We start from the raw sequence: 20,981 nt of genomic DNA on the forward strand, positions 1-20,981 counted from the left end.
TTTCATTGTGACCTGTTCTGGGGAAGAGTGAATGGACCCATTTGACAGGATTGAAGGGCTTTTGTAAGGGGGCTGGATGGGAAAGGGGAAGATATCCAGAACTGTACAAAAGCCCAAATATAAAAAGCCTTTACAAATGTTCATTTATGTTAAAACTCAAGATGTTTGGTTTAACTTTTTATTAAAAGATCACCTTGAAATCTTTAATCTTTTGATCGAGTTGATACTCATTGAAATAATTTAGGGGAATTGAGATGTGTCACCTGTTTCTGTGATTTATTGAACACAGAGACTGGCCTAGTTTGGCCATGGATTCTTGACCACTAACCACACCCTTTCTCCTCATTGCCTTTTCAGGGAGCCTTCCTGACAAGAAGTTTGATGTGGACAAACGAGCCATGAATCTCGGGGACTTTAATGATATCATGAGGAAGGATAGATCTGGGTTCCGTCCACCTAATTCCAAAGACATGGGAACCACAGATAGCGGGCCTTACTTTGAGAAGGTGAGGGCAGTTCTTATGATGACCACTTATACAAGAGAACCATGTGGGCTTTCATCAGGTGATTGGATCTAGGAAGGCACATGGAATTCCTGAATCCAGAACTAAGCACAGACCTTGACAGCTTGTACCCTGTGTTTTACGGCCTTTGTCCCCACAGAGTCACACCTGAAAGAGTTTGGAGGGCAGATGTGGGCTGGCACATTTCATAGAAGGGGGACGTCGTGAGGAAACGTAGGTGTGGCTGTGGGCCGAGGGGGATCTCAGTGTCGTTTCTGCCGGCCGTTCAGCACGGTGCCCGTGCTACAGATTGGCCGTCTTCGTTTCCCTCCCTTTTGCAGGTGGCTGGCAACTTTCTCCCTTTGCTCTTCAGAGAAACTTGCTGGTTACCTTCATTTTCTGTGGTTTTTTTTTAAGCTGTACTGCTCTCATATGATGGATTCCTTTTACCAATCTGAATAGAGGGCCTTTTTGATTGATTGAGTTCAGTGTTTCTGTCTGAAGGGGAGGAGGCTGGCTGGGCTCAGAATGTTTCTTTTTGGTGTTTGTTAGTTAATTTTACCACAGACCTCTAAATTATTGTCAAACTAAGGCCAGAAATCAGCAGTAGGCACTGATTGTATCCAAGAAGAAGCATTTGCTGACTCTCCTTGTTCTTCCGAGGACAGTGATTGTGCTGGAACGGGCTGTAAGCTGACACATAGCATCAGTGCTGGTCCAGATGTCTAGATGGTGACTGCAGGGTCCCTGGGCTTCTGTGCTCACGGAAACCTAGTGAGAACTAATAAGTATCAGATGTAGACACAGGCATGTTGCTGGCAGATTTATCTTCCACCTCCAAGCAGAACAGGAAGATAAAGAGCCACAGCAAGTCTGTCAGGCAGAGTGTGGCTGAGCTGCTCAGATGAGACATAGGGCCTCCTTGTCTCTAATAGATACTAACTTGGCTTGTTGCTGCTGTTTCTCTCTTTTCCCCTTTGCCTTCTGTCGCTTCACTAACCAACCCACCCTGGGATTGGCTAACGCCTGCTCTCCAGCTGACTTTGCCTTTCTCCAATCAAGACGGGTGCCTTGGGGATGAGGCTCCCTGCTCTCCCTTCTCCCCTTCTCCCAGCTACAAGCTGTCTCCCTCTGGCTCCACAGCACCCAACGTCAGCCTGGGGGCAATCGGCACAGGGCTCAACCCCCAAAACTTCGCTGCTAGACAAGTAAGGAGGCCTCTCCATGTATCACTGGGACCAGGGCTGGGAGCTGGCCTTGGTCCTGCTCTACACTTGATATCAGTCTGGGGGACTCTGGTTTACTGAGCATATGACATGAGAGAAAGGTTACGCTGTAGTCACGTCAGCCTTTCAGCTTTCCTCTTTGGGCTCTTGGGTTCAGCAAAATAGTGTTAGGGTTAGGCCAGAGTAAATGACCAAGTCCACCATCTGAAAATGATTCTGAGGAGATGTCAGAAAAATGCTTCAGTGTTAAACAGGAGATTAGATACAGAATATTTCCGAGGCACTTTTCAATACGGTCTGCCTAAATCTGGGAGGAAAAGCACTTGAGGATCACAGCATGTGTCATTTACCCACAGATGTGGCTGAATAGTGCCAGGCACCTCTGTGGCCTTCTGAGCAGAAAGGGTGCAGACTGGTAAACGAGAGGAACCCCTCCTTCTCCCCCGCCCAGGGCAGAGCAGCACAGAGGAGATGGAAGAGGCTGGGAGAAAGGGAGCCCAGTGTGCTGCTGCTGCTGCCGCTGCCATTTCCCAGCATCAGGGATGTTTCTGGGATTGCAGCTGTTGGGCTGCAGTGGGTGGCCCTACAGGGGATGTTGGTGGAGGAAAGACAGGGCTACGCTTGTGGTTTTTAGTATAGTAATGACAAAGATGGTTCCTTACTTTACAGCCTTCCACTGGTCATTTAGGTCTTAAGACCCCCATCTCTTATTTGATTAATATTTACTTTTACATTTTTTCACATGGTTTCTACAAGGCTACTCTGTGACCTCGATAATTCAGACTGTCTCAGGCCAAATGTCTCCCATTAAGGGTCCTTGTTGCTCTTGTTAGGAAGGTACCTTAGGAGACCCTCCAGGGTTCCGGGAGTTTGTAAGGTTGCCCATTGGCAACCAGCCGTTACAGTGGAATGACCCCTAAGAAGAGTCATCACCTTCTTTTCCTTTGGGAAGCATGTTCATTTTCACTGTATGAAATGCCACAGGTCCAGTTGTCCTAACAGGCTAGAAAGAGCTGAGCAGAGTCTGGCATGTGCTAGACACTGAAATACTATTTCTCTCCCGTCCTGATTGGGTTATTGTTTCAGTTTAAGAAGTTTTCATCTTTGTGCCTTTTTTCTTTTGATTATTATCCTTTCCAAATATATTCCTTCCTTGCCCAGAAAAAAGATTCTGCTTGTAAGCAGTGAGTTGAAAGAAAAATACAGTTGGATCAGAACAACCAACACTCAAATGGAGTCTGAGAGCACGTGCCCCGTTTCATACCCATGGCTCCCACCTCACAATGACAGGAGGGAGAGCCGTGGGTTTTTTACCTCTTATCAGGATCAAGCTTGATCACGGTCACCCCAAAGCAGTGCATGTTGTCATTCGTTGTTCTCCTCCTCTTATAATTCTTATTATAAGGAAGTCTTCTGTGTTGTTTTCCTGGTTCTGCTGACTTCCCTCAGCATCACTCCATGTCAGTCCTCCTTTCTTACAGCAACACAGTGAAATTCCACTCTTGATGTGCCATTTTGTTCAGCCCTTCCCCAACCTGTAGGCACCCACTTTGGTTCCAGACCAGGCCTTGGTGGGGTCTATACCAGCCGTAGGATTGCAGGGTCAGGGGAGGCAGGTCTGCTAGGCCTCTTTTCAGCACCTTCCACATCAGCTGTTTCCATCCCATCCTGACTTTGTAAGTACACTCTAGTGTAGTTGCAGTTGCTGTCAGTTGGTTTCATGATATGAAAACGTTTGCCCTCACCCTGGAAGCCATGCCAGGCACAGAGAAGTTCTTAAGCGTTCCCAAAGAGATGCCTCCAAGCCCCAAGAGGAGAAGGGCTATTTACCATACTAGATTTTCATGTTGTAGAACATTGGTCAGTAGGCAGTTTGCAGCTAAGATGCTTTTTTCTAAAGTTGACTCCTGAAACATGGTCTCCTCTCTCAAGGCCCAGCCTCAGCTGTGTCTGAACACTTGCGCCCCAGCATCCTGCCTGGCCCTTGTAGTTTTCTTGATGGTGCCTTTCTGGTTTGCCAACGTGTCCACCCTTTCTCAGGCCTGTGGTTCTCCAGAGTGCCTCCTTGTGCATGTTCATCCCTGTTCCCTCCTCCACTCCCTGTGCAGGCGGGCAGGCCTCCTTTCTCCCTTGGTACTCTCTCTTCTACTCCAATTACTTGAGTTACCCCTCAGCCCAGAGGATTCCCCAAGGAGGTTCTCTGCCCCCAGATTTCTCCTGTTAGTTCCAGGCCTAGGTTTTCAGGTTCCTCCTTGGTGAATTGCACCATCCCCCAGACTGAGCTTCTCATTTTCTTCTGTTCTTTCTGATAATCCTGCTCTTTTCCCAAGCACCAAGGCTTAGAGCCTCTGGGTGATCTTTGGCTCTTCGAATTTCTTTGTCTCCTTCCTCCCCTGTCCCAATCCAATCAGCCAGTTAATTCTCCCCCATTAAGATCTCCGCACTGCGAATTCAGACCCTTGTTGGCTCAAAAGGCTCCCCCATCCCTCTCTGGCCTCCTCCTACGTGAACTCACGTTGTATTCCAGACACACTGATATCCTCTCCCTAGTCTCCTATCTTGCCCTGTCCCCACCTGACTCGGTGCACTTACTCATGCCTGCCCCCCATCTGGACTTGTTGAAGCGCCTCCTTTCCATCAACTCTTCCCTGAAAGGGTTCTCCTCCCCCCAGTTTCTCAGGCACTTACAAAATCCTTCCTTGCATCCTAGTAAGGTGGGCACTTGTCTTGGCCAGCCTGTTGGATGGTGTTCTTAAGCACGAGAATAGACATTCTGGGGTGTATCTGACTTTCTATCCCCTGTACCTAACACAGTGCCTTGCCCAAAGGAGGCGTTTAATATTTGTTGGTGGTCTTATTGGAGACCTCAGTGTCTTAGGACCAAAAGGGGTGCGGGTTCAGACCCAGAAGAAACTTTTCTCCCTCCCCCAAGACACAGAGTATACAGAAGCATGATCAAAGCCTCCCACTCCCTCCAACCTAGGCACACTAGGTCCTCTTAAATACTTTGGCTCTTTCTAGCTCTGACAGACAACCCACACCATGTTAAGTTCTGACATTTTTCCCATATTATTTCCATTTGGGAATGATTTGGGCATTGGTAAAACTGATGCTTATAATTAGAGTGGCTAAGAAAATGACATTGTTTAGGAATGATGCTGAGGAGGCTGTTAGCTACATTGAACCCCCAAAATGTCAAAATGAGCAAGCTACAGGAGAAGATTTTAATTAAGGCACTGGGCATTTGTTAGTTCTTAGATGCACTGCTTGGAGGTGGACCTGGTGTTAGAAACTTGCTAGTTTGGGAATTCTTTTACAACCCATAGGATGTGCCTCGTACCTTCTGCAGGTCAGTCGTGGGAGTTAGGCCGGTGTCTGCTTCTTAGTGGTTTTCCTAATGAAAATAAACAAAGTTCTTTGGTTCTCCTTTTCTTTTTTTTACAGGGTGGCAATCATGGTTTGTTTGGAAATAGCACAGCACAATCGAGGGGCATGCACACACCGGTGCAGCCGCTAAACTCTTCCCCTAATCTACGGGCGCAAGTGCCTCCCCAGTTTATTTCTCCCCAGGTAAGCGGTTTTATGATTCCGAATGCCAGAAGCAGAGGGTTATGGACCGTTAACTTGCCTACCATGGATTTTGTAGAAGTTAAAGTCACCATACCTACCAGTATTCATTGTGGATGTCACTAGGTGTCACTAGGTGTTATCAAATTACAAATCTCTTTATTGTGTTTTACCATATAGAAATAAGAGAGCCCTTTTGCATGAAAAAAATAGAAAATCCTGTGATCATACTTGTTAAAAATTTTAGTTTAAAAGGAACCAAGGGGGTGGCTGATTGTCCTGCATCCCTTCTTGAGAAGAGCATGACACCATTGTTAGGAAAAATGCTGTAGAATCGCCCATAATGGTAGAAGGCTTTAGTTAGACCAGAAGAATTCTGCAGTACTGTCCGTCTGGAGCTGTTTTTCTCTTAGAACTGGTGATTCTGTCCCTGGAAAGATGAGGCTGCTGCCCAAAAGGCACTGGATTTGAATTCTTCCTATGTGACCTTGGACAGACTGCATGAGTTGACCCAGTGCCACGGCTGACTCATGATCAGACCCTCCCTCCACTACCCCCTGGGTGCTCTGGGGCAAAGATGGGAAGAGGAGGCTCATGGGACAAAGACAGATGAACAGGTCTAGAGTGGGGATGGAGAAGGCCTTGAGTTCCTTCACTTCAGGTCACCAAGTGCTCACCTTTGGCAAAGGGTTTCTCCACTATCACTCCTGAGGAAGTGGATCTTGGCTGCTCCCCATGAGCCACCCCACCTGGGGAACTCCAGTCCTCACCCTTTTATTAAATTATAAATAAGTTTTTACATTAATTCATATTTTTATAAATAAATATTTGTTTTATATATGACATAACCATAAATAAACCAATATTAATAAATTAAAATGTAAATGATTAAACAGATCCTTTTACGAAGGGGATTTGTTCTGTGAAGTTTGGATTTCAGTCAAAGGGCTACACTGTAGAGGGCCCCGTGTAGCCTCGAGGCTGCAGGTTCCCTGCCCCTGGAATCCCAAGGTGACGGCGGTGCTCATCTCTTGTCTGCACTGCACTGTCATTGCCGTCATCGTCATTGTGTTTTTAACAACTGGTCTCTTATTTTTTAAGTTTCATTGCTTTCTTTTTTTTTATGCCACAATTATTTCCCATCACTGCCACCATCGAATTTTTGTCCTCCAAAAGAAGTTTCAGCAAAGCCCAGCTGACACAGCTTGGTGTGTATGCACCTCAGTCGATCGATCACGTGGCCTCTCCACCTTGTAGTCCGAGGCTTTTCTGCTCCATTGAGAGGTGCCGGGTTTGTTTGCTTAGCAATTCTCCAGGATTCGTTACAATTCATTGGCTTGATTTTTCATTGTCTTTAATGTTTTTTACTGTTTGTGTTTTTAATTGTTATCATAAGTCGTATGATCGTATGCATCGTGCGTGTTATTCTCGTGGTTCTGCTTTCTTCATTCTCATCCCATCAAACAGACCTTAGATTTTTCTAAATTATATGGACATCTTAGAGTCTCTTGCTTCCAGCCTTTTGCCGCTCAATCACTTTCTAACACTGTTGCTGCATCACCTTTTTTAATAATATGAATTGTTAGGTTCTTTTTTTTTAAACGTGTGAATTAAACTTGTCAGTAAGAAAAATGCAATTTCTTTGTGTCCTGCTCTAAACTTTTGTTGTGTTATGTTGCTATTTTTTTATCTCCTCTTTTGTTTGTTGTTGAGTCATTTCAGTTGTGTCCAACTCCTTGTGAACCTGTTTGGGGTTTTCTTGGCAAAGCTGCTGGAGTAGTTATTTCCTTCTCCAGCTCATTTTACAGATGAGGAAACTGAGCCAAACAGGCTGAAATGACTTGCCCAGGGTCACCCAGCTAGCGAACATCTGAGGTCAGATTTGAACTCACCAAGATGAGTCCTCCTGACTCTAGATCCAACGCTCTGTGCGCTATGGCCCCCCTTAGCTGCCACTGTTTCCTCTCTCATTTCACACTAAATCATTCCTGCTGCCTCCCCCAGACACCTGAGCCCCATAGGCCCCTTGCCTGCTCTGGCAGCCTGTGTTCCCTTTGACCTTTCTGATCCATCTAGGAAGCTCTGAGGAGGGGACTCAGAGCCACTGGCCCTGGATGTGACCCTAGTGCTGTGCATTCTCTCTGGTATCCATTCCCACAATCTTTGTAATTCTCTGTGTTTGCCATTTCGTAGGGCACAGTAGCATTCTGTTCTATGCACAAACAGTGTATGTAGCCCTTCTCTAATGATAACTGCCTCCTTTATTTCCAGTGCTTTGCTACCACAGAAAGTGGCTACAGAAACACCCTCGTGCCCTTCCCTAATTTAGAAGGATGCTCTCATTCAGGAACCTTCTGTGGTTCCCATTTCCCTAGTATTTTGTAATCATGAGGACTCCCTCCAGTGCCGACCATAATCCATCTTCACCTTCTTGTCTGCTGCTCTTGTCTGTGTCCGCTCATGACCTCTTCAGGGAGTCTGTCCATCCACCAGAGGGTGCCGGGGGCTGTTCACTAGACCTCAGCAGAGGAGGGTCGTGACAGTACGGACAGGCTAGCTCTCCGTAAGCATTGCCTGCCTCTGCTTTTCATCCCACATCCTCGAGGTCTCTTCTGCAGGATTCTTTGGTAGAATGTGATGCCGTCTGCTCACCATGGCCTCCACAACTAGGATGAGCCACTGTTTTAATTCCTTAAAATGAGATGTTCCACCATTCAGAGCCCACATTCTATAGAAATTGTCCACCTGGCTCTTTTCAGTTTTATACCCACATCATCTTCTTTTCACTCACACAGTCACTTTGCAGGGCCAGGCCCTGATTGCTCTGACCCTGGAATATTACAGTAGCCTGCCTGCCTGTAGTCTCTCCCTGCCCCAATCCATCCTTCACAGAGTCCCTCCATGTGAACCACACACACATACAACTCTGGTAGGTTACCCCAACTCCTTGGCTTGGCATTCAAAGCGCTTCGCCTCCCACTTCCTTCCTCCCTTTCCAGTCTTCTTACACATCGTTCCCTTCCATTCATTCAGCAGCAAACCCTACTGTCCCACTGTTTTCTCTCACACACTACCCTCTTTGTCCTGCCCCACTGCCCCCAAAACAGGCTTGGAATGCTCTCCCCCTTCATCTCCACATCTTCAGGTACCTGGTGGGCTCAAGATTCTTCTCCAATGACATCTTGTTCAGGAGGCCTTTCTCAGTCCCCCGCCATGGTCCCTTGCCTTCAAAGACTGCCTTCCGTCTGTTCTCTGTGAATTTCCAAAGCATGATGTGTGTGCATGTGACTGAATGAGGCCATGAGGGTGGAACAGGGCCTAGAAGGAGAAATAGCCATCGAAAGGTTTTTAATAGCGGAGCAGTATTTACAGATCCATTCCATAGCTCAGCACAGGAAGGCTAAAGGGAGCATAACAAAGAACACTCGTCAGGGGGATTGTGTCAGCTCCAAGCGTGAGGGTCTCCACGATGGGGACAGTAGGCCAAGACGTAAGAAGAGAAGGTGTTGGGAAGATTCAGGACTTTTCTCTTTGAAAGGGCAGGAACACAGGGGACGAGATGCAGGCTTCTTGGTCAGCTCACTCTGTCAAAGCCTGGACTGCTGCTCTGTTTCTTCTCACTTGGATTTGGTTTTAGATTTCAGCTCAATGTGAAGAGTAATCTAAATGGGGATGGATAGTTTAACGTGGAGGTAACTAGGAGAGCCAGCCAAAGGAGAATGGACTCCTATCCCCATCTCAGGGCCAAGAGAGCTCCCCATCCCTCGAGGTATTGCTGGAAGTCCCCCAGAAGCTAGAAAAGCACTTGTCCAGGGATGCCATGGGGAGGAGGAGGGGGAAGGAGCGGTACAGTTCTTCAGGTCTCCCCTGGACCAGATTCTGTTGGGAATGTGGGGGCATCCGGGGTGATCCTGGCTTCTGTGACAGCAGGTAAGACTGACATCTACTCTTGGGCTGCCTTAGGGTTCAGTTTGTCATATTCAACCACAGTCTATGGGGAAAATAGCTTCTCTTTCCAAAATCTATGGGAATCACTTGGAGGTGGCGGTGCTGTCCCACATGGGGCCCGGTGAGCTCCTGTGAGCAGTCTTAGTGTTTCTGATGCTTTCTACAAGCTAGCTGAGGGACCATTTGGGGAGAGCCTTATTCCTCAGGTGGGAAGCAAAGAATGAATTAAAGGACAATTGTGAGAGACAAAGAGCACGTTGCCTGTCAAGCACTCCTCATCCTTGGCTTCTAGAGCTGCCAAGAATTCTTTCTTGGACATTTTATCCCACTCACCAACCCTGCCTCCTTCCTTGCCTCCTGCTAGGTTTCTGCCTCCGTGCTCAAACAGTTTCCTAACAGTGGCCTGAACCCAGGTCTTTTCAACCTGGGACCTCAGCTGTCTCCCCAACAGATCGCCATGCTGAGCCAGCTTCCACAGATTCCCCAGTTTCAGTTGGTAAGGAGTACATCTTCTCCCCTGTGGCTGCATTGCTTCTGAGATGTGCATGTCAAATGGAACTTCATTTGGTCCCTCTAATTTGATTGGCCTGTTTGCAGTACAGGGACTTGTGTGATATGACCCTGTATTTCAAATAGGCTTCGTTTCTGTGTGTGTGTGTGAGAGAGAGAGAGAGAGAGAGATGACCCTACGTTTTAAATCGCTCTTATTTCCTTTCCTCTGTTGGGGGGGAGTGGGATATGCTATTTAAAAGAGGTAATTCAGTCTATCAGGAAAATAATTGCTCTTTGGAGTAAAGACAGGGTGCTTTATCTTACATTTCTATAGTGATAATATTCATGTGGATGATGTGTGTGGGTTATTGGGGGTCAGTTTAGCAGGGTTCGGATCCTGGCTCATTTACTTCTCACCTGTTAAGTGAGGAGAGGGAATAGAATTCAGTTACTCCATCCACACTGGCATCTCCATTAAATGGAATGCTTAGGCTTTACAGATCTCTTTGCTGGTGTTTTTTTGTCAGGGTCGATGGTATCCATAAGGTTTCCATTTCATGTGTTTGCCCCCACCCCCGCTCTCTCTCTTCCTCTCTCTCTTCTCTCCCCTCATCCTCCTCCTCCTTTCTCCCCCTTCCATCTTTGCAGGCCTGTCAGCTTCTCCTACAACAGCAGCAGCAGCAGCAGCAGCTGCTCCAAAACCAGAGAAAGATCTCCCAGGCTGTGCGGCAGCAGCACGAACAGCAGGTGAGCGGGGCAGGCAGGCGGGGGATGGGCCCCCTGGGAGGACTATCTGGCTCCTTGGAGTGGGGTGGACCGAGGGTTCAGCATCTTGTGCCTCCTCCACAGATTGCTCGGATGATGAGCGCCTTGCAGCAGCAGCAGCAGCAGCAGCAGCGACCACCGAGCATGAAGCATTCACCATCACACCCCGTCGGACCCAAGCCACATCTGGACAACCTGGTCCCCAGCGCCCTGAATGTGGGGCTCCCTGACCTTCAGAGCAAAGGGCAAATTCCTGGCTATGGTTCTGGTGAGGAGGGCGACCACAGCCGTGGGAGAAGAGCTAGGCTGGGCCACATGTTTTCGTGGCCGAGCCATGGGAGGGCAAGGATGCAGCCCGGGAGTCCTAGAAGGGGAGCATAGGCTTGTGCAAAGAGCTAAAAGGGGCTTTAGAGGCCATCTGGACCACCCACCCCTCTTGTACAGAGTTTTAAAGGAAGGCCGACCAAAGATTATTAATGCAGGCCAGAGTAAGAGAAGGGCTTTATGGGAGAAGATGGCCTTCCCAGTGGAATCCAGAAAGACTTTGAGGTCAGCAGTGACTGACAGGCAGGTGCAAGGGAAAGCCTGCAGGAAAAACTCACCGAGGGAAGCTAGCCCACATGCCTGAACCTCTAGGATGGTCCCTCCATGGCCTCAGCCTCTTTTTCTGTCCTTCCACCAGCTGCTTCCTATTCCTGCTGTGCGCTCGCGAGCACACACACACACACACAGACACACTACACACACAAAATATCAAAAGAGAGAAATTTTACTCAGGTTTTCTTCCCACTTTTGTTTGAGGCTTCATTTTAAAGAGTGACTTAGCGGAGGTGGTCTATGGTTCCCCCAAGGTCACTAGTTCTCAGAGAAGGAAGACAGGTTCGGTTTTCTTTTGACCATAGAATGCTCTCTCTACTTGTACAGTGCTAGGGTTTTATCTGTTACTTATATGTGCCCACCAGCCTCCACCATCTGCTGAAAACCCCAGCCCTGATGGGTGGCCTCAGCACTACCAGTTTTCAGAGCAGCCTCTCCACGTGAAGATTTCTCAGTCATGTGCTGAAACTTGACTAAGACGGACAGGGTTTCTTTATGTGGTTTTTCCTGCCAGCTCATGAGAGTGAAAAGCTAAATTTTGCATCAGTTTCCCTACAGCAATAAGAGCCATTGAATGAGTAATATGTGACCAGTTAAGCCACTTAGAGAAAAAACTCAGGAACTTTGTTACCCATAGCTTTATTGGTATATCTTTTAGTAAATTTGTAATATAATAAGAATGCTATAAAAGTTAATTTGGGGTTTGGGATTTTTATTTTTAGGTTTTGGCTCAAGTGGCATGGATTATGGCATGGTTGGAGGGAAGGAAGCTGGGACAGAATCTCGCTTTAAACAGTGGACTTCTATGATGGAAGGCCTGCCCTCGGTAGCTACACAAGATGCCAGTATGCACAAAAATGGTAAGAGACTCTACCCCTCTGCTAGTCTGGTCAAAGAAGTTGGCTTAACAACTGGGAAGGCTGGGGGTCCTTTCTTTTTTTTGAATTTCCCAAAGACTTACGATGACCAGTGTTAGAGAGGAGTGTACTGAGTCATGTCTCTAATGGACTGTTATACCTGGAAGGCCCTCGTTGGGGGCGTGGATAACCAGTCAGTAAAACTTGAAGATTGACCGGCGAGTTCTGCTCTGCCTGCCCTGGCTTTAGGGGCGGGGCTTCTCTTGAGGCGAAGAAGGGTTCTGAATGGCTTTTATGAGGAGCGAGATTGGCATCTCAATGGTATTTATCATTTTTTTTTACTAGCTCCATTTTAACCCTAATGATAAAACTCCTTGTGAATACTGACGTGTCTGCCTTATAAATTATGAAGCCCTCTATAAATGTGAACTGTGATCATTTCTATGGTCCTTTCTTAAAAGCTCCAAGATCCTTTATAGTCATAGGCTGTGTGGATCAGAGCCTCAGCATGATCCAAGCCTTGCACCCTCACCTCACCACAATTCCCCGTATGCACCTCTTAAAATCTTCTGTAAAGCGGGTGAAAGGTCTCCAAACGATCACTCGGCTCTTCCTTCAGTTTGGTTTCATTGGACAGTGATTCATACGGACTCATCTCTTCATGAAAACAAAGTCCGAATGGGTCTCTGACTGCTTTCTGTCGATGTTCTTTGGCGGGCCTCATTTCAAACCTTGGCACCGCTTCTGTAGAACTCTGACTATTGGACCCAGATTCTGCACTGTGATTACATGAGGCTCTAAAGGTCATCATTTATTTCCAGACTATCTCTGCATCATTTTTTCTTAGCCATTGTGGTACCCAGGGCCCAATAGCACTGCAGGATGGAGTGAGAGGTTAAGAAATGCATCCGAATATGACATCACTCTGCAGGCCAGCCTCTTGCCAACTCCATTAATGCCTTTGGCATCTCCTCATGAGGCTGCCCTTCTTGTTGACTATTATGACACATAAAAGAGCCATTGACGTGTTATATTTCACTCCTCTTCCTTGCTCTTAGACCCCAGAGAAGGAGGAATGGCCAGCAAAGTGACTGTCAAGGCAGGGCTTTTTAAAATGACATTGATGATTATTAATGCCAAGAAAGCACAAGACAAGGAGATGTGTTCTCCAAAGGCACACACTACTGTCATGGAGATGGAGGGTCCAGTCAGGAGACCCAGTGGAAGAGGGGGATTCCCTATGGATGGGAAGAGGCCCTCGAGGGGCTCCTGCTTGGGCCTGACATTGTGTGAATTGCATCAGGTCCTGGGATATTGCAGCACTTCTTAAGCGACAGCCAGAATCACTCAAAAACTTTTGGCCTAACTAGATTAATGATAAGCAGCCAAATAGCTCATTCCATCAGAGTATTTGTTTGGACAGTGGATATGGGCAGTGAGTAGACCTAGAACTGAAGCCACAGGAGGAGAAGAGCAAGCTAGATTGGGTCTGGTAAGTTACACCATGCTAAAACAAAGCCCTTGCAAGAAAAACAAAACCCCTTTTACAATCATAGACCATCGAGTAAAACACACCTCTGCATTGGCCATGTCCAAAGAAAAATAGTTCTCCTTCTGCACCCTGAGCCCTCCACCTTTGAGGGCTGAGCAGCATGTTTAATCAATCTGTCCTCTGGCATTGTGTTGATTGGGAGTTTCCTAAGCTTGTCTCTTTACAGTGTTGCTCTCACTGTATATCTGTATATATATATCTTCTGCTCCTGAATCAGTTAAAAGGGTCTTCCCAGGTTTCTCTGAAACACTTTCCTTCATTTCTTGCAGCACCCCAGGCCTCCCATCACCTTTATAGACCATAACTTGGTCAGCCTTTCCCCACTTAATGATGGCCCATCTTTTTAATACCCTTCAATGTTATTTCAGTGGAGTGTTGTGTAGGATTGTGAGTGTCCTAAGTCGGAAAGTTGAAGACCACCCCAAGGACAGAGGAAAGATGCGTGATGTGGTGAACAGGCTGAAACACAAGCAAAGTTTCAAATAGGGAAGGAGAAGTGTCCCAAATGTCATCAGAAGAACATAGGGCTGGCACAGAGAAGTAGGCCATGTCACCTGTCCTGTGCTTTCCTGCTGGTGTCACCATGTCACCCACCACAAGTGGATCTTACTGTTTTTAGCCCTCTTTGGGGGAAATATTTTGCATACTACCTGCTTTTGTGGAGCAGATGGGAGACACCCACATATTTTAGGCCATCGTACTAATAACTGTTTGTCAGTAAATTTAAAGAATATTAATTTGTCAATAAATGGTGACCAAAGGGCCAAAAACAGTCTAATAGGTAAGACCGTTGCCATTTCTCATTTACCTTATCCTCAGTTTAAGGGTGCAATCGTATAGATACTTTTCCATGAAGTGAGACTTTGAGATGCTTGGGGGGTGGGGTGTGAAGGGAATAGAGAATTGGGATTTTTTTAGTGTTTTCTTCTCTAGAGTTCTGTCAAAGATGTGAATGAAGTGCCCTACAAGACTATAGCATTTTCTGTAATTAAAAGGAGCTGTCGTTTCTCTCATCTGTAACCTCTCCAGCAATGTCTTCTCATCCTTTGTGACCCTTGGCCAGGTCCTCTCTTGAATCTTTCGTAGGTGATCCATCTAGCACGTGAGGTTGTCTTAACTGGGCCTTCCATTAGTTAACCTTTGTTCTGGACACGTAACCAGCCAACTTTACTTTCTCATCATTTATCTCTCTGTTGACATCATGTAACACTACTTCTGTTGCCTGATTCTCTGTTGGTGATGGGTTACAGCCGAGACATAACCACCATGCACCCCATTTGTTACCTTTTAAGCGGCCCCTAACATTAACTTGTTAGAGACTGGGATGGGCTCTGACTGAGAATAATAGAGTACCACCTGAAGCATTCCATTGTGAAAATCATGGGCCTGGGTTTAGATGCAAGTGATCCCAGCAAGCACCCCAGTCACCAGCCAAACTAGTGCTCAAGAAAACTGAAAAGAGGGGCAGCTAGGTGGCGCAGTGAGTAGGACACTGGCCCTGGAGTCAGAAGGACCTGAGTTCAAATCCAGCCTCAGACACTTGACACACTTAACTAGTAGTGTGACCTTGGGCAAGTCACTTAACCCCAATTGCCCTGCCTTCCCCCCTGCAAAAAAAAAAAAAAAAAAAAGAAAAGTAAAGAGAAACCACATTCCAAGGCTGCAAGAGGATGGCCAGAAGCCTCTGGGCACTCAGGAGGGTCACAGCAGTTGAGGGAACCAGAGAGGATGGGGGCTGGGCTCTAAGTGAGATGAGCCAGGGGAGAGGCAGTGCAGGAGGTCACCACAGAGACAGCCCCTAGCTGGAGATAATATAATCATAAGGGGAGACCAGAGCCCTTGCTGAGCTGAGGCTAAGACTCACTCAGAGGAGGTGGCAAGAGCCAGGGATAGACACAGAGGGCAGTGTCTTGTTCCTGTCATCCAGCCCAGAACCACAGTGGCACTGACATCTAGACTACAGAGGAAAAGGGACCAAATAGGGCCAACCCACTCCATCCAGAAGTTCAGGACAGTGGGACTCTGGTCATAGTCCCATCCAGAAACTGAAGCTGGAGATGGGAAGGAATAGAAGAAAACTGTGAGCACAATGAAGAAGCCCAACAAAGAAGAGAATAGCTGCACAGTAGCCCCAAGGAGAGCCTGAGAGAAAAGGATGGCCTAGCCCTGAGGGTTCCGAGAGTAACTAAAAGAAATAAAGCCAGAGATGGAAAAAAAAATGAAATTTGAGCTCTTAAGGAAAAAAATTGAGGAGAATAAATCACTTACAAGAAAAAGTGGAAATCCACACTCCACAAGTGGACTCCCTGAATAAATGGAACGGGATAAATAGAACTCCATGATTGTATAAAACAGCAAGAAATACTGGAACAGAATCAGACGACTGAAAAATTAGAAAAATCTACAAGGTCTCTAATATCAAAAACTGACAAGGAAAAGTGCCTTCTTTAGAAAAAAGTCAGTGATGTAAGTGGCAAAAAGAGGGGCAAGAGTTTATGATAGAAAGGGAAAACAATTAACAATAACCCTGTATGTAAATAGGATGAACTTAACCCATGAGATGGAGAGTGGATTAGAAAATAGAATCCAAAAAAATCTCCACACACTTGAAAAATTAGGATTCACATAGAGTTAAAATGAGGCCCCACAGGAGAATTTCTTATGCCTCAAGCAAGTTTAAAACAGGAGGAATGGCTATTAGCAGAGCAGTAGTAAAAATAAACATAGCGAAAAGAGATAAGCAGTGAAAATAAGTTATGTTTAAAAGCACCATCAGTAGTGAAATAATATCACTATTTAATACATGTACACTAAATGGCATAGCATCTGGGTACTTAAGTTACAGGGAGAAATAAAAAGGAATGCTATACTGCGTGGGACCCTCAATGTTCCCTTTCAAACCTGGATAAATCTAACAAAAAATAAACAAGAAGTGAATAGAACTGTAGAAAAACTGGTGAAGAGACCTCTGAATGGAAATCAAAAAGTGTGTACATAGTTCTCAGGTCTGTCCTAAAGAAATGCGTGAAGACATCGTAAACATGTCCTTTCCTGACCACAGTATAATAAAAAATTATTATCAGTAAAAGAATTTAAAGAAAGGATCCAAATTTAAATGGAGACGAATATATTCCTAAAGAACACGTGAGTTCAAAACAAAGCACAGGGACGAGGGACAGTTCTATTCAAAATACTGACAGATGTGAGATCATGTACTAGAACTCAGCCCTGCCCCTGCACAGGTCCTTATCACCTTGTGCCTGGACTATTATAAAGGCCTCCTGATCACTCTCCAGAAAGCGCCCCAAGTCTCCTCCCACTCTAGGCCTCCTCCTTCCAGCTGTCCCAGATCTGACCTCTGTGACCTCCAGGAGCCAATCTAAAATGCTCATTTTGATGTAGAAAGCCCTTCCTAATCTGGCTCCTTCCTACCTTTCCAGTCTTCTGAAGCTCATCCCCTTCCACAGTCCAGTGGCACTGACCTCCATGCTAATTCTTGAACAAGATACTCCGTCTCCAGCTGGCTGCTCCCCAGCCCCACCCCTGGAGATGCCCTCCTTCTTCCTCACCAGCTCCTGGCTTCTCGGGCTTCCTTGACTTCTCAGCTAAAGTCCTACCTTCTGCAAGAAACCTTTCGTAGCCTTCTTTAACCTCAGTACCTTCTCTTTGAGATGACCATATCTAGTTTATCTTACATATGTATTGTTTTTACAGAGTTGTCTTCATATTGTCTCTCCCCCATTAGACTGTGAGCTTCTCGAGGGCAGGCATTGCCTTATGCCTTCCTTTGTATCCCCAGCACTTAGCACAGAGCGTGGCACTTAGTAGGCACATAATAAATTCTGCCTTTGACTTGACTTATGGCTTGCAGCCAAAGCAAGCCTTAGGAGAAATTTTCCCTCTTGAATATTTTTCATTAGCTTTTAAAAAAAAACCAGAAAAGCAACATCAAAAAAATAAAAATCAAACATATAAAAATCTGGAAATCAGAGATTTCCCAAATTGAAAAATAAGACCTGAGTTTTTATCTCCTGGAGAAGCTTGGGGGTCACACTCAGCCTCCCCACCAGCTCTCCCAGGTAGCTCTTCTGACCCTGTTCCTGTCTGCACATTGGCCAGGCTCCGGAAAGCACCAATGGCCCGGATCTGTGGGTTCTGACTACCTGGCTAGCTGAATGGCCTGGCATGGACAGTGGGCATTCTTCATCTGTTCTGTTTTTCTCATGTGGATCCTTGGGCCTAAGGCTTTGGAATGATTGTGGATCTCTTGTAGGAGGCTCTGCAGTGTTCCAGGACATGGTACCATCCACCAACAGGAGCATCTGAAGCACGTTGCTGTCATTCTGCCCGTTAACAAGCATTGATTCAGCACCTCCAGTGTGTCAGGCATTCTGATGGGTGCAGGGGATACAACGAAAACAAAGTAGACCCTGCCCTCGAGGAGCTTACAGTCCAGCCTGGGGAGACAGCACACCTGTACAGGAACATACAAAATTGTTACACTGCCGTCTGGGGGTTGGGGTGCCCAGGAAAGGCCTCCTGGAGAGCTGACCTTTCAGGGAAGAGCACAGCCTGTGCAAAGAAAGGGGTGGACGTGGAAGGTGGAGTGTCCTAATTGTGGAACAGAGTTAAGAACGCCCGTTTGGTGCGATTCCCTCTCTGCCTGGGTCTTGGTAGCAGATAGCCTCCACGGCTAAGCCAAATAGCACCGCCAAGCATCGTCCTCCTTTCCTTTTAGAAGGGTCATCACCATCTTTCACAGAACCTTCTTCTGCTGACATATGCATGGGAAATACTTGGTTGGGGGCCCTTTACACCAATGTTCTGCTAGGCCAAGCAAGCCAGGCATTTTTATTGCCCTTTTTCACCAAAGAGCAGTCGGCGCTGAATCTTCTGTATCTTCCAGCCCCCTGTGAGGAGGGGTCTTGTGTGGGTACCATCTAGGGGACCCCATTCCCTTCTCCCACCACTGAGAACCTTCAGGGTGTGAAGGGGATTGGCTTGAAAATGTGCTAGAAAGGAGAAAGGACTCATGCTTTATATTCTCTTGGTCTCTAGGATCTTTTCTAAATTTTTGGCAATCTTCCATCTTTCGGCTGCCTTGAGATGCTAACTCATCATGTCTTGCGCTGGAGGGATTCCCCTGGGGACCCGTGGTCTTTTCCCATCTCTTAGTTTAGTGCTGTTTCTGCTTCCTCATGTGGCATGTTGGTTACTGCCACATCAGGTGGGCACATTGGGATGGGATGTTCACATTGGAGCACTTAAGATCCATTGGCCCTTCCTTCACCAGAATCCTGGTTCCTAAAGCGGCTGCACATAGTGTTATGTTGAGGTCAAGCTGACCTGAGGATTCTGCCTCACTGCCTTAGCATGGAAAGGCATTGTCTCTGGTTCTCTCAGTAACCATCTGTATAGAGCTTCCGTTGCACGGCTCACCCTTTCAGATTAACATTGCTTAACCAGACACTGGTTGGGTGCAGCAGTTAGCTCCTGTGGAGCTAAAGTGGTTCACCCTTAGTTTCATTTCTTGAGCCACAGATTGCAGCCCATCTGCACCTTAGTCAGAAGGTATTATGGGATGCTCAGGGAGGGTCAGTTACAGCCTCTGAGGAGTGAGGACAGGATTGTAGAGTTTCCCTTAGACAACCAGCTATTTGAAGTTCGACTGGTTTTGTCTCTTGGATCACTGGTTCAGAATCAATCGCCAGAGAGTGAGGTGGGGCTGCATAATGTCTCCTTTTACTATATCTAAGAGAGCATATGTAGATTTGAGGTAATTTAGAAAATGTTTATTGATGTTGTTTTTGCCTCTAACCTTTTCTGTGTGTGAATACTCTGTCTCCTTCTGTTCCCAGGCGCCATAGTACCCCCTGGAAAAACTCGAGGAGGATCGCCGTACAACCAGTTTGATATCATCCCAGGCGACACATTGGGGGGCCACACAGGGCCTGCTGGTGATAGTTGGTTACCTGCCAAATCACCACCAACAAATAAAATTGGAAGTAAATCCAGCCATGCCAGTTGGCCTCCAGGTACGCCCCAGGACATACCCTTGCTGAAGCAGCATTTGCTTCTAAACTTATTTAAACACTTTTGGGAAAAGTATGAGCTCTTCCACTTCCATGCAGTCTGAAGTGCTGCTTGGAATGAGAGAGGAGGCCAAGAATCAGATGACCCAGGTTTGCATCCTGGCCTTCCAGAGAATGAAAACCTTAGTCTGGAGGGTGTCCTTTAATGCTCCAAGGTGGGGTATTCTGTGAAGCAGACTGGAGGCTGTTTGGGGGCTGAACTCTAAAGGATGACTTTTAGAAGTTTTTTGAGGGGTGAGGACATTCTGGGAATTGGGGTGCAGTGAGAACAAAGATACAGAGGTAGACAAGCTCCTGGTATCGACAGGTTTGGTTAGATTTGACCAGAGTATAGAGAAAGTGGAAGGGGCTAGTACAAAATAAGGCAAAAAAGATGGAATAGAGTGATGATGGCCTAGAATAGCTGGCCAAGCATTTTAAACTTGGATGTAAAGAGGGTTTGGGGGGCTGCAGTTGGGATTAAGTGATTTGCCCAGGGTCACAAGGCTAGTAAGTGTCTGAGGCTAGATTTGAACTTGGGTCTTCCTGCCTCCAGGGCTAGTGCTCTATCTACTGCTCCACCCAGCTGCCCCTGGATGTAAAGGGTTTTGACCAAGAGAACAGAAGTAAATGGGCAAGCTAAGTCTGGCACGTTGGTGATGAGGGCATTGGATCTAGGAGAGGACAGCCAGGAGAAGCTTCCTCAAGAGTGATGGACAGGAGTTTTAGATCAGAAGTTGGAGTAGATATTTTTTAAGGTCTGTTCCAACTTTACTAGTTCCTGATTTTAAAGCCCCGGCATCCATCTCTTATTACAGGTAGGAACTTCAGAGGCAACTTGGCCATTTGGAGTTGTAGGCTTAAGGATCATAGTACAAGGCAGGGAGGGACCTTAGGGACCATTGATGAGGAAGCTGAGGCCCAGAGTCGTGTCTGCCCCACGTCAACATACAGCTGGGGATTGTCTGTGACAGGACTCCCAACCAGGTCTTCCTGAGTCCACCAACAGCCCTCTTGCTTCTGCAGGCATCAGGGAAGGCCATGGAGGAGATGGGGTCAGGGTGGGGTCCAAGCATTGTCTGGCAAAGGGCCTGTGCCCACCTCTCCGCCATGGGATGAACAAAGCTCTGTGCAGTGCCTACTGACTTGGGCACTGTGTGGATTTGCCTTTGGTGCCTTCAGCAGCCACCCACAGCAGTGAGCGTCAGGTGCAATGTCCATAGGACATCACTTCCCCCTTGCACGTGGCCTGATTTTACTGGCTGTATTTGGCGTGATTGGATAGGGTCTGGTGCTTTCAGCCTGAAAGCAGTCAGGGAAGTGGAGAATGTGTCCCATAGCTTTGATCCCCCTGTGGACTCTGTGTCCACTGCTCAGACCAGAGGTCTGAGCTTAGGACTGGA

The 20,981-nt window shown here is 46.9% G+C and overlaps 1 protein-coding gene across 1 annotated transcript in view; it reads left to right on the forward strand.

Moving 5' to 3' along the window:
• TNRC6B (trinucleotide repeat containing adaptor 6B) overlaps positions 1 to 20,981 on the forward strand; it is a 229,753-nt gene that overhangs the window by 188,146 nt on the left and 20,626 nt on the right. Inside the window, exons 13-20 of the mRNA XM_036759875.1 lie at positions 358 to 506; positions 1,541 to 1,711; positions 5,174 to 5,299; positions 9,609 to 9,740; positions 10,385 to 10,483; positions 10,586 to 10,769; positions 11,821 to 11,958; positions 19,366 to 19,542. Coding sequence (XP_036615770.1) covers positions 358 to 506; positions 1,541 to 1,711; positions 5,174 to 5,299; positions 9,609 to 9,740; positions 10,385 to 10,483; positions 10,586 to 10,769; positions 11,821 to 11,958; positions 19,366 to 19,542 — 1,176 coding nt within the window. The remainder of the gene's footprint in view (positions 1 to 357; positions 507 to 1,540; positions 1,712 to 5,173; positions 5,300 to 9,608; positions 9,741 to 10,384; positions 10,484 to 10,585; positions 10,770 to 11,820; positions 11,959 to 19,365; positions 19,543 to 20,981) is intronic.

The sequence above is a fragment of the Trichosurus vulpecula genome, chromosome 5, assembly GCF_011100635.1.
Source record: "Trichosurus vulpecula isolate mTriVul1 chromosome 5, mTriVul1.pri, whole genome shotgun sequence".
NCBI lineage: Eukaryota > Metazoa > Chordata > Mammalia > Diprotodontia > Phalangeridae > Trichosurus > Trichosurus vulpecula.